At 35.1% G+C, this 18,076-nt stretch overlaps 1 protein-coding gene across 2 annotated transcripts in view; it reads left to right on the top strand.

Annotated features, from left to right (window-relative positions):
• Nucleotides 1–17,676, top strand: part of LOC138691618 (zinc finger protein 695-like) — a 31,825-nt gene extending 14,149 nt beyond the window's left edge. For both annotated transcript variants that reach the window (XM_069813774.1, XM_069813773.1), the window contains 3 exons: nucleotides 270–410; nucleotides 4,035–4,117; nucleotides 16,223–17,676. In XM_069813774.1, the coding sequence (XP_069669875.1) occupies nucleotides 270–410; nucleotides 4,035–4,117; nucleotides 16,223–17,183 (1,185 nt within the window). In that variant the 3' untranslated portion in view covers nucleotides 17,184–17,676. The remainder of the gene's footprint in view (nucleotides 1–269; nucleotides 411–4,034; nucleotides 4,118–16,222) is intronic.
• Nucleotides 17,677–18,076: the final 400 nt, after the last annotated feature.

Here is an 18,076-nt window from a genome sequence, read left to right as displayed (position 1 = left end):
CCATGGTGTAGAATAGAGGTGAGGTTCATTTACATATATTACAGTGTGTACATTTTTCCAGAAAGAACACCTCGCCTATTACCAATAGTTTCCTGTGTGGCTAAGGGCTCAATCCTGTTCTCTGTTAAATTTTCTTTTTTTTTTTTTTTTTAATTTGTCGCCTGAGTTCAGGGAGTTAATTAACTGTCATGCAGAACCAGATTGACGGACATGACGTCAAATTTAAAATAACTCAATAAAATTATTCATGATGTCTTTATGTTTTGTAGGAATGGAATTTATCGCATCTGGAAGTGGCGGCCATGAAGACAGAATGTGTGGACCAGAGTTATGATATTAAAACAGAGATAAAGGTTGAAGACAACACGTCAGTGCCTATTAGCCTACCTATGGTCAAATCTGAAGTTGATGTAAGTGATTCACTATCAATATACAGATATACTGGCAGTCCATTTTAAATTTATCAGAGCTATTACCAGTAACAATTTCTAATAGTGTTAATGACAGTGGCGAAGCTAACGTGTAAATACTGGCTAGGCTGAAAAAATCGGCTTACCTTGTATACTTTTATAGAGTACATCTTTATCAGCTTTTCTATCAAAATATTTTGTGATATAGACCCCACAAGAAGATGATGACCACTCACTTTCACTCCCAAACAGAATACAGATAAGGCAGTGTAACTTATTTGTCTCATATCACCTTGTTAGCCAGGGATATTTCTTATACCATGAAAATTAAAATTTTCTAATTTGTCTTCCTCCATCTGCTATTTTAATATTCATATTCATGATCATCATATGGCTTTCATATAGTGGTTTCCCTCACATTTCTGCATACGGTCCACCACTACCCTTTATTACATTCAATCACATATCCTAATATATTTCTCCTGTCATCTATATCTCCCCATATCTTCCAATTACATAAAGTTAAACCTTATTTCTGTCTATTTCTTCATCCTTTCTGATGTACAGCATTTTCAACTCTTCACATTCTTTATCTTCCCTCAATCCCATCCCCAAATACTATGCAATACTACCTTTCTCTTATTTACAAACATTCTCGTCTACATCTACTCATCCATCTCTACTACTATCATTGTCATCTTTCATTACTGTTATCTCTAATTTTTTTGTTTATCTTAAAGCTTTTTTTTTATCTCTGACTAGTATTCACTATTTTTTCTACTTTATCATCTACATTACTGTATTATATTTATTTGTCTCATTTATTGTTCCAATGTTCTAATGTTTGTAATACTTCCTTGCTATTGTAGGTATCCTACAAGCAAAACTCAGCTCGAACTCCTCGCGTCGCACATGCTATACCCCTCTTACCCCCCTGCAGTAGGCTCGAGAGCATGCTAGGAATGGGAGCATACATCATCTGTGCGAGACAGTCATGCCTGCTGGTTTCTGCGCACTGAGTTTTTTTTGTTGGTTGCCTATACTTGTTCAATTCACTTATCACTGTTTTTCACTTTATAGGATAACTGTTATGGTTCACTCTCACTACTTGCACTCACTTTATACCTCCTCCACTTCCCATATTCTTCCTCTCTCGAATACGTGCAACCCTAAATATTATTTACTTACTATTTCTAACTCTTATTAGTCTCACTACCTTTATTGCTTTTCTTCTCACTGATTTATTCTATTCATCTTCTCATTAACACTTCACTACTTATTCACAGTTCCACTTCAGATACACTAAATGATCTAATCCTCACATTTTTGACCGCATCCAATACCACAAACTAAAATTTCTCCTCTAGTTCACTTATTACACTTTACACGTCTTTGTTTACTCTTACTTGTTTCTTCAACTATCACATAACTCTGTGAACTTTTATACAAGTTTCCTCTAATTTTTCGCATATCTTTAGTGCCCTATCAATATCTCCTACGTTTGCTGGACTTGGATCCTTTGCGCTCTCGTTGTCTGTTATATTCTCGACTTCTTTCCTTTCTTCGTCGCACTCTCTTTCGTAACTTACACTCGGACTTGCACTCGCAAAGACTCCTTTCCTTATACTCTCCATTTTCACCTTAGAAGATTCTCCTATTATTCCCAACTCTGGATTCCCTTCCCTTCTTCCCTTCTTCTTTCGTCTATTATCCCCTCACTTGTTTCATGTCCGTCAATAGCTCACCCTTCTTCACTAGACTCATTCATTATTACACAAATGAAACCTTTCTTTTTCTTATCTTTCACATACTTCTCTGCAGCTGTATCCTTTATTCTACTCTTATTTGAAGTGTGCTTCTCATTGCCTGCTAGCTTGGTAAAATTTTGCTTGGTGTTCTGTTTTTTGCTTCTTGGTTCGATGCCTTCTTTCTGTGTGTATTGCTTTCTTGCTCCGACTCTTGATTCATCATTTTTCGTTCCATGCTTCCCGTCACGTTCGGATTGTAACAGTTGTTTCATCCCTTTACTCTGTATTAAACCAAACCATTGCTTCTCCAACATTTCTTGATTTTCCATATTGTGTTTTGCGAAATTTTTATTCTCTTTAGTTTCTACCTTGCACATCCCCTGGTTCACGACATATTCTACAGTCACTCCAATGTTGTCCTTTGAAGACGGTTGCTCTGTTCGCTTGATTTCATTCTCCTCTTCTGCTTTCGATTCCCGCTGCGCGTGTTTGTCCATCTGCCTCTGATGTTTCTCTGCCATGTTATTTAATCCAAATTCCGGATGATTTACGTTCTCCTTACAAAACTCCAGGTCATAGTACCTCCTGTTGACTTTCAGCTTGTCTTCATATATTTTAGTAAAATGTCCCTTATTTCTAGCTGCTTTCATGAACAGTATTAGTGATTTGCGTCTGCTTCTTTCAACAACCCTTACTTTCATGTTCCTTAATTTTGTTAAAATTATTTCTCTTCTTCTCATGCTTACGAATGTTATTAAAATAGGTCTGAATCATCCTTTCCCAATTCTGTAAGTCTGTTCAGTATGGCCTAATCTCACATCGATACCAAAAATCTTATTGCACACGTTACATACAGTCTCATAAGTATCCACTTCGTATTCATGATCCTCTTCTTCCACCTTGAAGAACGTTAAATTCCTCTTTCATTTGCTCACTATCCCGTATCAGATATTCAATCTTCGCGCTGATATCTTCCATTTTACACTTCCACTATTTTAATATGTAAATACAGTGTCGATCTCCTACCTTTGTAAGCACATTGAGGAATGTTGAATCAAAATGAGTTCAGTCCATCCTCAGAATAAATGCTGTTTGAAACGGATTCCTTCTGTTTCTGTAGCAATAAATCGACCTGTGAAATCCGTTTCTTTCAGAAAGTGCTTCTTCAGCCTGAAGGAATTGAGGAATTTAACATTGCATGATATGATTGACATCATTTTTTGCACTTTCTTATTTTTGTGACATTGGTGCACTTTTCTCAGAAAATATTGTATCCAGAAGGTTGAAATTAATATACAATATCAATGTGATGGCATTTTACACAGTAGGTTAAAAGAATTAAGATTATTTCTATCTTCAGCAAAAATAAAAAAATTAATTCGTAGTAATTCTTAATGCAAGAAATGTTATCAATGAAAAACACTTTTTCTTGTCAACCGCTCAGTGGAATTGAAAATTTATTCAACCGAGTGTGTGTGTGTGCGCGCGCGCGTGCGTGCGTGTGTTTTTTTTACATATGCCGTATTTTTTTTTACATTTGCATCTTTTATAACTTCGGAGAAAAGTGCACCCAAAATCGAGAAATTTAACGTTGTAATATATAGAAGTACAGTCTCCCCTTAAATTCTGCTCCCTTACATGAAAAGAATAAGTCGTATTAGAGATTCTGCATTTCCAGGAAATAAAACTTTCACCAATGATGTATACGAAGTAATTAATGTTTCAATATGTAAACTTTAACGTTTATTTACAGCAGTGTAGCAATTTGTGGTTACGCATTTTGCAGAATCTGTATGAATCACATGCACATATTTTTGAGGTTGAAATTGATTTCAAGCTGTGAATTAGAGCTCTCTTCGATTTTTTTTTTTTTCAGCAAGAGTTGTTCTATCTGGACAGAGTTCAGGAGGAACAGAAAGTGGAAGTATCTTCAGAGGGGGATGAAGTGATCTCTGAGAGGTGAGTGTATTGTGGTGGTTTTGCTTTTCTTCCAGTTTTTTACAGCTTCATTTAATGACGAAGGACATACATTTTATAATGTATGACACTGTGTTGTATATACTATATTTGTGTGGTTAATTATATTGTCGGCTCCATAGGTTTTTGTGCAGAAATAATATGATTCACTAAAATTATCATTGGGGAGACTGTTGTACCTTTAAACACTTTTCACATTTTATTTTGTTGAATTTTGGGAAATGAAATTTTTAAATGAAAAAATGCTTGAAATAATTATTGAAGATTCCTTTACAACATTCTGTATGTATTTTCCTTTTTTACAGATCTATTAAGCATGGAAAAAAATAAAATGGATATGTAATATGTTCAAAGGTACAACAGGTTCATGTACTTTGGAACATACCCTCTTGTAGGTTGGAACACATGGAATATAGGTGGGAATATAGCTGTAAGAACTGACAATCATATTTAAAATGTATTTTCAATCCTAAACCAGAGCAGGTTTTTCTGATTGAGATTTTAATTCCTGGAGGAGCAATAACTGCTTCAACAGCTTTCTTCAAGGAATCCGGATCAATTGTGATTCTCTTAACTTCAGACTTACTTCGTGACATGATCTTAAAATAAAAGAAAAACAAAGACCGATAGTATCATGTACCTTGGAACATGTTCCATAGTACAAGATATTGTGTGTTCAAAGGTACAAGAGGGTGCACGTTTAAACAAATATGGATACCAAAACTAGAGATTCGAATAAATCATGGATATTAAAATATGTTATTACTCACCAGATGGTAGGGAACACACTGTACTTGATGGATAGTAACAAATACAATTTGGTTTTGTGGTAGAAATCATATATCAATGAACGAAATGTTTACTTTTGGTACTAAAAAAAATTCTTTTGTGCACAGAACTCACACTTTGTAATAAATCAAACTGAAACTACGATCAGAGCTACTTAGCGCCTTTCTCTACAATCTACTTCAGTTTGAGTCCTCTAGGTAGCAGCAAAAATAAAAAAATAAAAAAAATGTTCAGAGGTACACTATACTAAAGGTACAACAGTCTCCCCTAACATGACAAGTAACATCTATTTTTACTGCTTTATTCTTTTGCTGTCCTTTGGGATCCATGATCTCTTTTAATGTACAATCACATACATTAAACAGAGACTGTTGGCAATGCCGGATTTAGGTCTAGGCAGTCTAGGCAGTTTTCTAGGGTGGCAATTTTCAATGGGGTGGCAGTTTCTCTCTCTTTCTCTTCCTATTTGTTTTCCCTTTTTTCCGTTTGCATTTTACAGTGAAATTTGTTTTTAAAAGACTTGTTGGTAAATCTTTTCTGAAGTTTGTTCTTGAACACCTTGTGGAAGTCGGATATTGTTATTGCACTGTCGTGGTCGTGGCGAGTGTAAAAGAAAAGTGTGCAGCTGCATAGTTATATTGTAATGCCAGTACCACGTTCTTATACTATGAAGGTGCTTAAATTTAAGTGCTTGTGTAAACAAGAATGCATTTTTGAAAATCACATTGGATGTGTTTATTATATTATAGCTCTGAATAGTAACCAGAACTCTCAGTTACATTTGCAATATAATATATCGTCAAAAATACTATTTAATCACTTTCCAGCATGTGCACTAGAGAATTCGATATGAAAGGTTTCTTCAGCAAAGAGTTGGACTTTGTGTTTCAATTTATTTTATACTTTCTATCGAAGTAAGAAATACTCGTAATATTATATCACCAACAAAACCATGCTTAAAAATAAACCACAGCTAGCCTTTTACAAATCAATTTTGTTTCAACACTGAATAGGTATGAGTATATTTCTTTGCATCGAGTCTGATGTGCTTCACATCGACTTTGATGACATCATGAATGCTTTTTTTTTTGTGAAGAAAGTGCGAAGGAAATCTTTATAATTCACAAATAAGATGCATGTATTTTGATTCTAGTACTGGTAATTTATTGTTTTCTGAATTTTAACATTTCATTTAAAACTAATTTAAACTAAATAGCTGCTTGTGTTAGTTGAGGGGCGGGAAATCTTGGCACTGCCTAGGGACGGCACTATACCTAAATCCGGTCCTGACTGTTGGGAGAAACTTGCTGGCAACCAGTAATATCATTGGAAACCAATCCTGTTTTCATTTACTGTGAACAGTGCATTTTACAACAAAGAACTGGAATTCTAAGAAAAGAGGAAGCAGAGTTCTTTCTTACAGCAACATTGACAAGAATTAGAAATAGTAATTAAGATTAATAACAGGTGATATATCTACTCCAATGACAACCATGCAGATAGTTAACCATTATATCGCCATTATGAAAGAAATAGAAAAACCAAGTATTACACTGTTTGAGTAACTAGTAGGGACACTTTCAAACAATGACTATTGGGTATCTTATTAGGATAAAAAACCTTATCTGGAATCTCAAGAAGAATCTTTCTAAAAAGATTAAAAGAATCCAAAAGAAATATGATATAGAACTTCCAAATAAATTATAAATACTCCCACTTCCAAATCATGCACTATTATATTTTACAGTTAGATTTGAATTTGAATGAACACAAAATATGCGAGGTAAACGAGATGCAAACCAAACTGCATTGAAGGTATTCAAACAGGATGCCCTGAAACAGAGTGGATTCATATTTACAGAGATGGATCACTTACAGACAAAAATGGTAATCCAGGTGCTGGATTTTAGAACAAATTCTTTAGTTTCTAGCTCTTAGATAACTCCCAACTCACATAAAATTTTGAACTAGATGATGATTTTAAATGATTCCAAATCAATCGTACAAGTAATTTTATGTAAATTGAGTCTAAAAGTGAAAAAAATTAATGAAATTCAGAATACTGTTAAAATTCTAAAAAAAAAAAAAAAAAAATGACATTTCAATGGATACCTAAAATCCAAGGACATGTGATAGCAGACTCCTTGGCAAAAAAAGATAAAAAAATTATAGAGAGCCCCCAAACAAATGTTCCCTTTCATAATGTAAGATTGGGGATTAATTATATATTTGAGGCAAAATTCAGAGAACTACATGATAGCAGTCAAGATAAACCCTGAAACGTTATATTAAAAGACTCTAAGACTCTAACATCATAAACATATGTTCATCACCCCAGTGTACTATTTGCAAGGATCCAAACCCTGTAATGAATAAAAACCCATCTAATAAGTTCCACAACAATTAAGTATATAGAAGCTGATATATCAATATAACTTACAACATACCCACTGAGACACCCGCAAGGAAATGGATTAAATTACGTCTTGAGCTTTGGCAAACAACAACTATGGATTAAGAGCAAAAAAGGGAACTTTCGATACTGTAAGGTAAGGACGTTAATGCTATCAAACAAGTCGAGAGTGGTAAAAAAGGTGGTGTGCTGTGAACTAGGTTTTGTTAAAGGATTTCCAGTGATTTACAGATGCAGTTTTTTCCATTACAATCGATTAATTAAAGGACATTATGGAGCATGTCAACCAGAGGGTCCACACCTGTGGAGTAACGGTCAGCGCGTCTGGCCGCGAAACCAGGTGGCCCGGGTTGGAATCCTGGTCGGGGCAAGTTACCTGGTTGAGGTTTTTTCCGGGGTTTTCCCTCAACCCAATATGAGCAATTGCTGGGTAACTTTCGGTGCTGGATCCTGGACTCATTTCACCGGCATTATCACCTTCATTTCATTCAGACGCTAAATAACCTAGATGTTGATACAGCGTCGTAAAATAACCCAATAAAATAAAAAAAAATTAACCAGAGGTCTGCATCAGACGTTTTCACTTGAGCGCCAAGTAGTTCATAGCATAATCCGATAGGTAGGGCACATGCATGATGGGTAAAATTGTTACGAGCGATAAATCCTTGAATGGTATAAGCCAAGCGTTAGACATTCGTTCTTGTTACAGTGATGAACTGTGTAGTAACATCATAGATGTTTATCATTTCAAAACTTTGCAGTGTTTAACTAACCTCTCCGTAGTACAACTACAAAACTTGCTTTAAAATGTAATATAAATGTTGTAGATAAATGTTTTTTTTTTTTTTTTTTTTTTTTTTTTTACACATAGCAGTGATTTTGTTTTTGCCACAGCTGATAGATCTTATTGGATGTGAATGTAATTATTATAAACGGAGAACACAATCATGATAATGCAAGAACCGTATCAAGTTTTCTAGTAATAATAATAATCTCTAACAAATAGTGTATCAATCTTTGCGTCTGTAACAGTTGTGCAGCATGATTATTCGTTTTGTTATATTTTCTGTGACGTTATCTCTGTACTAATAATATTATTATTAATCTACCGCTATATCAGTAATATTTTGTATAACATTTCTACATTGTCACAGTATATAGGCGGAAGATTTACCACATATATAATATGATAGGTCCTATCATATTATATATGTGGTAAATCAAATATTGAATAATTATTAATTAACAGTTATAACTGTATATGGAAGTTTTTCATACTATATTATTTATAATTCCATGTTACTGTTTTGGTACATTCCATTAGACGTTTGTCATAAACGCAGAAAATAAAGCCTTATTTTTACCGTGTAAGCAAAAATATGTGTATCTTATCTGTCGCCTTCCATATAAGATAAGACATGTCGGTGAGATAACCTTGTACTGTGCTTCTATTTATTACGAGCATATCACGACCGATTGTATCTCAGTCGAGGGTGCTACACTCGACCGAGTTCAAGCGAGCGATTTAACTCCAATGGAGCACTCTGATGTCGATTTCACACAATGCTTCCACCTGACGCTTATTTTGTGATATATTTGTAACTATACATTTTTTTACATAGTTGAGTTGTTAGTCCAACGTACAACCCCCTTACTTAGGAGGACCAAGGATTTTCTGTGGGGGTCTACTCCCTTATTTGATTTGGCCCAGATTTAAGGCGCTGGACACTTGCCTTCATCCTTCCCCGTCTGCTACACTAATAACTGCATTGCTCAGTAGTCACGACTTGGATGTGGCAATAAGTTTGTTGGCAGATATGATAGATAGAACTTTATTGTCGATGGCATAATGTATGCATAGACATGGTCAAATATATACAATTACAATTTAATGTAAAATAAGTCAAATATAAAAAAAAAAACATTATTCATTTCAACGGCCCATGCGTGCATCCTCAAGACTGTAGGGACACAATTTTATTAATTTCGTTTTTATATAATTCTTAAATTTCAGAGAATTTTTTGTATATTTGATGTCATCAGGCAAACTGTTGTATATTTTAATACCAAAGACCATATATGTTCTACTAGTGTTTGCAAGGTGGTGAACTGGAATAGTTAAACTATTTTTGTTACGAGTGTCGTAGGTATGGAAATCACAATTTTGATGAAAATCAGACAGATTTTTATAAATTAGTAGTAAAACATTAAAAATTTATAAACCATAAACAGTAAGAATATTATATTGTAAAAATGTTCCCTACAAGAGGTCCTACTGTCAACACCCGCTATGCATCTGACAATACGCTTTTGAGCAATAAATATATCATTCAGCATGGTTCCAGATCCCCAAAAACAAATACCATATGAAAGCCTTGACTCGACGTGTGCGAAATAATAAGACATTAATACATCGTGATTTATTATCGTCCTCAAAATTCTGATTTGATAACAAATGCTATTGAGCTTAGAAATTAAACTTGTGCAATGGGGTCTCCAAGACAAACAATCATCAAATGTAACGCCCAAGAATTTAGTAGTTTCCCATTTACATAAGTATTGATCTTGAATAGAAATATTGATGTCCTTCAAATTTCTCTTTTGAGAATTGTGAAAGTAAATATATCCGGTCTTATTAACATTTAAGTGAAGCAGATTGCTATCAAACCATGTTTTGAGATCTTTTAACAGGTCACAACAGGTTGTCTCTAAATCCAGTTCCTCTCCATCTTTTACAATGACAGAAGTATCATCAGCATACATACACATAAAATGATTTCTTACATACATGGGTAAATCGTTTACATATAAAAGAAACAATACAGGGCCCAGAACAGAGCCCTGAGGAACACCCACATCAATATGTACATTCTTGGATCTATATTTATGTGTAAAATTATTTATTTTATGATCCTTGTGTAGTATTTCCACATATTGATATCTGTTTTGAAGATAAGAGGCAAACCATTTTAAAACTATCCCTCGAATACCATATCTTTCAAGCTTAACCAGAAGAAGGTTATGATTCACACAGTCGAAAGCTCTGCTAAGATCGCAAAAAATTCCAACAGGAGGCTTACCATTATCAAGAGCAGACGTAATTTCATTGAATACGCTATAGATTGCAGTATTGGTGGACTTTGAGGGTCTGAAACCAAGCTGATTATTGACTAAAATATTAAAACGATCCAGGTACTTGAGTAGTCTGTCTAGCATGCAATATTCAAAAACCTTAGAAATAGTATTACCAATTGCAATGGGTCTATAATTTTCCACTTTCAATTTATCAGATTTTTTAAAGACTGGAATAACTTTATTAAGTTTTAATTCATTTGGAAATATACCTGAACAAAAAGACATGTTAATAAGGTATGTAAGTGGTTTAATTATAAACTCACTACCTGTAATAATTAACATAGAAGGAAACTCATCAGGGCCGGATGAGAATTTACGTTTGAGTTTAGTTTTTATAATTTTATGAACTTCGGACTCTGAAAACTCACTCAAATACATGGATTTGTCAGTAAACTTAAAATTACTAGCATTGTGTTCAAAATTAGAACCATTTAAGTGAGAGATAACTTGTGCTGGTGCATCTTTAAAAATTTTGTTGAAATTATCAACTATATCTTGAGGATTTTTCGTGATAACATCATCAATTTTCAGAGAAATATTTTCATGTATATTTTGACGATTTGTTACCTTTCTGATTATTTTCCAAGCCATACTACCTTTATTCAGTGCATTATCCAACATATTACTGTAGTAATGTCGTTTGGTGTTATTAACCAATATTCTATGGTTACGCTTAGCATTTTTATAAACAATATCACATTCCGGATAAACTTTAGATAGAAAAAATAATTTCTTAAGATACATGCTTGAATATTTAACTTCGTTGTTAACCCAGTATCTAGGGGATTCAGAAGATTTACAGAATTTGACAGGAAAACATATGTTAAAATAATACATTATAAAAATAACTAAATTTATGATAGAAATGTGATAGTTCAAAGACATCTATCCAATCCTCTCCAGCCACCATATTTAAAAATTTCTCACAATTGGTTAAATTAAAAATTCTTTTAGGATATACAGAATTATTTCTAAATACATCATTACAATAAAATTCATATAAAATAGTACGATGATCAGAAAACGTATTGTCAATGACACAGCAGGTGTCCCTAGCATCAACCTTGGTAAAAATGTTATCGATCGTAGTAGCGCTATTTTCGGAAACACGCGTAGGCCATTGAACTCTATGCGTAAGGCCAAAGACAGATAAGTTACTAAAATCAATAAAATCTTTTGAGGGCTGATAACAATTCAAGTTAAAATCTCCACATAAAATGATATTTACAGTTGGTGTATATAAACTATGTAAAACATTGTAAATACCATCGAAGAATATATTAAGTTTACCACTAGGTGATCTATAACAAACCAAAATAATATAAGAAACACCATTAATTAACCATTTTAGACCACAAATTTCAATATGTTTATCAATGCAAAAAGCATTTAAATCGATAACACATGTGTCCAGTCCCAACTTAGTCCAAATAGCAACTCCACCATGTAAAACTTCATCCCGACAGTAAAAAGTAGACAAGGTAAAGTTATTAAAATTACATGATTGAATGGAATCTGAAGTGACCCAAACTTCAGTGAAACATAAGAATTTTAAATTACTGGCATCAGATAAAAAATCAATCTCAATATCGTTAATCTTATTTGAAGAAATACCACGAATATTAAGTAACAATAAATCCGGGTCAAATATCACTCTTTTGGAGGCAACCTCTGACGAATGTGAAAAAACTTGCCGATACATGCGCCATACGGCCATATTGAAGGATTCATGGCATTTCTAAAATTACTCTCATAAATTGTGACCTTAAAGGAAGAATATTGTTTTGTATTTCTTCCGAACAATTGTTCACATATTACTTCTGGAAATTTTGAAATTAACATTCTCTTTATATCAGTTACGGTAATGTCAGGGTCTATTCTATATACATGTAGATCAACACATTTAGGTACTGTTTTTATGCCACTACACTTATTATTACCCACTATTTGAACACGAGAATTTGTACGTTTCTTCGGTTGAACAGTATTCCACTCATTGCTCGAATTATTATAGTCATCTCTTACATGACTATGAACAACTTTATCAGTATTAGGTCGATCTAGAGCTCCTTTAACTATATCACTATACAAATTTGTATTGGTCCGAACAGATATAGATTGTTCTGAACTATCTTGTATCTTACATTCGTCATTTCGTATAACCTCACATGTTTTTAACCTCGATTTATCAGTTAACTCATTTCCCGACTCGATAGATGTGCATACATTATTTAAGTTCGCACTCGTAGAAGCAACACTTTCCAATTTATCAAGTTTAATAATATTAGTTTGTTCTTTATTTGCTGACGTGCACTGATCAAAGTCGTCGAATTCACTACTATTAGTAATTACGTAAACAATCTTTGATTTTGCAGGCATTTCCGCTTGTTTCACTAACAACTTGATTTTGTCTTGAAGCTCACTAATAATTATGTCCTTCTGCTTAATTATTTCGTCCTTTTGTTTAATCACGTAATTGAAAATGCGCACATCAATTTTATTATCAGAATCAGAAAGCTCTGATAGAGCATTCTGGAAATCTTCGTCAAAATCCACTGAATTTTCTGAACTGTGTTCAAGTATACTTACAGTTTCACTAGCTTCACTATTTTTGCAGCACTTTATGGTTTCTTCATCAATAAATTGAATAGAATTAATTGACTTTGCACAACTAGGATGGTAACTGTTTTCGCAATCAGAACATTTCAAACCATTCACCAGCTTAGCTTTACAGCGCTTGCAGCATACAGTGCTAGACGAGTTGTTCTGAGGACCCATGACTGGTGCGGAGCAGTACACAATACGTCCGTCTCGTTCGCTGGCTCAACCTGCATGATATTAATTGCAGATGGCTTTACTCGTTGTCAGTATTTATCGGGATATACATAAAATACATCTGTAATCTCCTGAGACCAATATCAACTTTGACTACCTTTTTTGCAATAACTTACTTACTGGCTTTTAAGGAACCCAGAGGTTCATTGCCGCCCTCACATAAGCCCGCCATTGGTCCCTATCCTGAGCAAGATTAAACCATTCTCTATCATCATATCCCACTTCCCTCAAATCCATTTTAATATTATCTTCCCTTCTACGTCTCGGCCTCCCTAAAGATCTTTTTCCCTCCGACCTCCCAACTAACACTCTATATGCATTTCTGCATTCCCCCATACGTGCTACATGTCCTGCCCATCTCAAACGTCTGGATTTAATGTTCCTAATTATGTCAGGTGAAGAATACAATGCTTGCAGTTCTGTGTTGTGTAACTTTCTCCATTTTCCTGAAACTAGTGAATAGTGCTCTAAAATGGGAAAACTGGCCAGTATCAAAAAATATGTTAATAAAGAACTATAGAAACAGTTTCATACAATTTGTTAATTCAATAGACTTTGAGAAACTGAATCATATAATTATAGAGAACGAAAGGACATGTTAGGCTAGGCTAAGTATTTAATAATGATTGTTAAATGTTTAGATAGGCATGTAGTGTTACACACGAGTAACGAAGCATGCCGAATATGTGTACTAAATTTAAAATATATATATATATATATATATATATATATATATATATATCTACACATTTACACACTAGTGCTGGGTTTCTGACTAATATTGTTTCTGATGACTTAGATATTTAATTCACTGTGTTAGATTTGAAGTATCTGTTTTTAAAGTTCTTCAAAATGATTTTAATTGATAAAATGCATAAAAGGTTTTAAATAATTTTGTACTAATACACTTTTGTCCACTGGCCATTCTTTCGAATACTCTTATTTTCAGATTTTGCTTTTTGTTCTCTAGGATAGGACATTCGAATAAATGTTCAACTCTGTCTTCACCTATATCACAAACACAAATGGAATTTTCAATTATTTTAAAATTCTTTAGATAGGCCCTTGTTTTCTCATGTACTCTTATAATTGCTGCGATATTAGGAGTGATATGTATGAGTTTTTAGTCTGTTTATTACATTTGGGAAGAATGTTTTTGTTGTTCCACCTTTCATTGTCGTGCTTCATTCATTCTACCATATGTGGTGCCCTCCTCTTCCAATTGCTAGAGTACGGCGCTTTTTTGGCAATTTTGTTATAGTACAACTCAGTGTCATTTCTTCATACCTCTTGTTTTGCCAACACGTATGCCAGCTCATTGCCATATGTTCCCACATGTGCTTTAATGTGTGTCTTTGCGCGTGCACGCAAACATGCGTACGTGTATATGTTTCCTTTTCATCACATTGATTATACAGGGTGTAAAAAAAAGTAGCCTATCCAATATTTTAGAAGGTGGTAGCATGCATCAAAAGAAGAGAATAATGTCTAATAAACATGGGTCCTACAACACATACTTTCTGAGATCTGAACACTTGTTCATAGGAGGTGCTTAATGTGACGTCCATTCATGGCAGTGCATTCCTCTGCCCTTCGGCGTAAGGAATCACGCACTCTTTGAAATTGACCTGGTTGTTCTTGATAACCAAAAGTCTAGAGGATTTAGGTTTGGGGAACGAGCAGGCCAAGGTGTGAGGCCTCCCCAATCAATCCAGTGGTCCTGATATGTCAGCGTCAGGTGTTCACGCTCATTGCGGAAAAAATGTGCTGGTGTGCCATCATGCATGAACCACATTCGTAGTCTTTGCTGACATAGCACATACTCAAACAAGTCAGACAATACGTTAATAAGAAAGTCTTAATAATGAGCCCCAGTTAATCTCTGTGGTAGGACGTATGGCCTTAATCTATCGTCAAAAACACCTGCCCATACATTGATTGAGAATCGATACTGATGCCTTATTTCTTCAACTGTATGGGAATTTTCATCAGCCCACACATCCTGATTACGAAAATTCACAACACTTCTGTGCTGAACCCCGCTCATATCCGCAACCAAACTTTTGTTTTCAGTATTCCATGCCAGGAATGTCAACTACAGTACGATTATCTGGTAATCTGCCGTATTGTAGGTCAGAAAAATTCATTGCCATAAATGGACGGGACATTGAACACCTCCTATGAATAAGTATTCCGATTTCATGCCATTTCTTGATAACCAAAAGTCTAGGGGATTTACGTTTGGGGAACGAGCAGGCCAAGGTGTGGGGCCTCCCCAGTCAATCCAGGGGTCCTGAAATGTCAGCGTCAGATGTTCACGCTCATTGCGGAAAAAATGTGCTGCTGTGCCATCATGCAGGAACCACATCTGTAGTCTTTGCTGACATAGCACATACTCCAGCAAGGCAGCAATACGTTAATAAGAAAGTCTCGATAACGAGCCCCAGTTAATATCTGTTGTAGCATGTATGACCCTTAACCTATCGTTAAGAACGTGTGCCGATACATTGATTGAGAATGGGTGCTGATGCCTTATTTCTTCAACTGTATGAGAATTTCCTTCAGCCCACAGATGCTGATTACGAAAATTCACAACACCATCTCTGCTGAACCCTGCTCATATCTGCAACCAAACTTTTGTTTTCAGTATTCCATGCCAGGGGTTCAACTATGGTATGATTATCTGGTAATCTGCTGTATTGTAGGTCAGAAAAATTCATTGCCATAAATGGACGGCACATTGAACACCTCCTATAAATAAGTGTTCAGATTTCAGAAAAAATGTGCTGTAAGACACATGTTTATTGAATATTTTTGGCTTGTTTTGATGCATACTATCACCTCCTAAAATATTCGATACTTTTTTTTAAATACTCTGTATAGTAGAGACCAACAAATTCTTATATTCGTTTCAGCGTTGTGCATAATGTTAAGAAGAATGTGTCACAAGAACATGTCCGCATTAATAATGAAGATGAAAAATTGACACAGTGTGATAACAACAGACCTGGATGTTCAAACATTAGTGACGTAAGCCTTAATTCTATCAAGTGTAATACATCCAACGAGGTTCTAACACGAGAATCTTTGAACATTCATTTTCATATACATAAAAGGAAAAAATCATTCAAATGCGATGTCTGTGGAAAGTGTTTCTTGAAATTGAGTGGTTTGAAGAGGCATGCGCTCCTACACACAGGTGGGATGCTATTTCGTTGCGAAGTGTGTGGGAAGTCTTTCAGAAGATCATGGGATTTTAGGAGACATGCACGCATACACAAAAGCGAATATACATTCAAATGCAACGAGTGTGGAATGTGTTTTACAGCATGGGCATATTTAAACAGACATGCACGCACACACACAGGCCAAATGCGATTCAAATGCGATGTGTGTGGAAAGTGTTTTTCAGTTTCAGGTCATTTAACCATACATAGACGTATGCATACAGGCGAAAGACCATTCAAATGCACGGAGTGTAGAAAGTGTTTCTCATCATCGGCAGCTTTGAACAGGCATGCACGCGTACATACAGGCGAAAGGCCATTCAAATGCGAGTACTGTAGAAAGGATTTCTCACAATTAGGACATTTAAAGCGACATGCACGCATGCACACAGGCCAAATGCCATTCAAATGCGATGTGTGTGGAAAGTGTTTCTCAGTTTCAGGGCATTTAAACATACATGCACGTATACACACAGGCGAGAGACCATTCAAATGCGAAGTGTGTGGAAAGTGTTTCTCAGTTTCGGGACATTTAATCATACATGCACGTATGCACACTGGCGAAAGGCCATTCAAAGGCATGTACGCGTACATACGGGCGAAAGACCATTCAAATGCGAAGACTGTAGAAAGTATTTCTCACAATTAGGACATTTAAAGCGACATGTACGTACTCACACAGGTGAAAAGCCATTCAAGTGCGATACGTGTGGAAAGTGTTTCTCACAACTGGGACACGTAAAGAAACATGTACGCATTCACACAGGTTAAAGGCATTCAAATGCGATGCCTGTAGAAGCTGGCTTTTACAAGCGGGACATTTCTACAGTCATCTCCGCCTACACATAGTGTAAGGGACATTCAAATATGATATTTGGGGAAAGTGTTTCTGGAATTGCCGTCAACTCAATCATGCTCGCTTACATTCGAGAGGGAGAATATTTAAGTGCTACGTATGTGGAAAGAGATACGGAATCGGAAAGTGTTAAAAAAGAAAAAAAAAAGTAAGGTTCTTCCCACACGCGAAATGCCTTTCACATGTGATATCTGCGAATATGTTTCACGTTTAAGGATAAGGTAAAAAGGTACAGTATATGGGACATTGCATGTCAAATGCGATAGAAATAAAAATACAAATACAATTCTTTTTTTTTTTTTTTTTTTTTTAATTTTTCGCTCTGCATTCCTGATATTCTTATATGTCGCGGCAGCAAAGAGTTACGGAATCGACGAGAAGCGAGAAAGTTTTCTTGCTTGGCTAAATTCATACACACGGTCACGCAGACGTTCGATATGGTGGCGTGTAGACATCTTTAGAAATGAATATTACAGTTATTTGCAAATTTGCTAATGTGGGATGTAGACATATTTAGGAATGAAAGTTACAGTTACTCGGAAATTCGCTACCCTAGGGTGTAGACATATTTATTACTTACTGGCTTTTAAGGAACCCGGAGGTTCATTGCCACCCTCACATAAGCCCGCCATGGGTCCCATCCTTAGCAAGATTAATCCATTCTCTATCATCATATCCCACCTCCC

This window comes from Periplaneta americana, chromosome 16 (assembly GCF_040183065.1).
Source record: "Periplaneta americana isolate PAMFEO1 chromosome 16, P.americana_PAMFEO1_priV1, whole genome shotgun sequence".
Taxonomy (NCBI): domain Eukaryota; kingdom Metazoa; phylum Arthropoda; class Insecta; order Blattodea; family Blattidae; genus Periplaneta; species Periplaneta americana.
The sequence above is the reverse complement of the archived record's forward strand: the minus strand, read 5'-3'. Positions and strand labels throughout refer to the sequence as shown.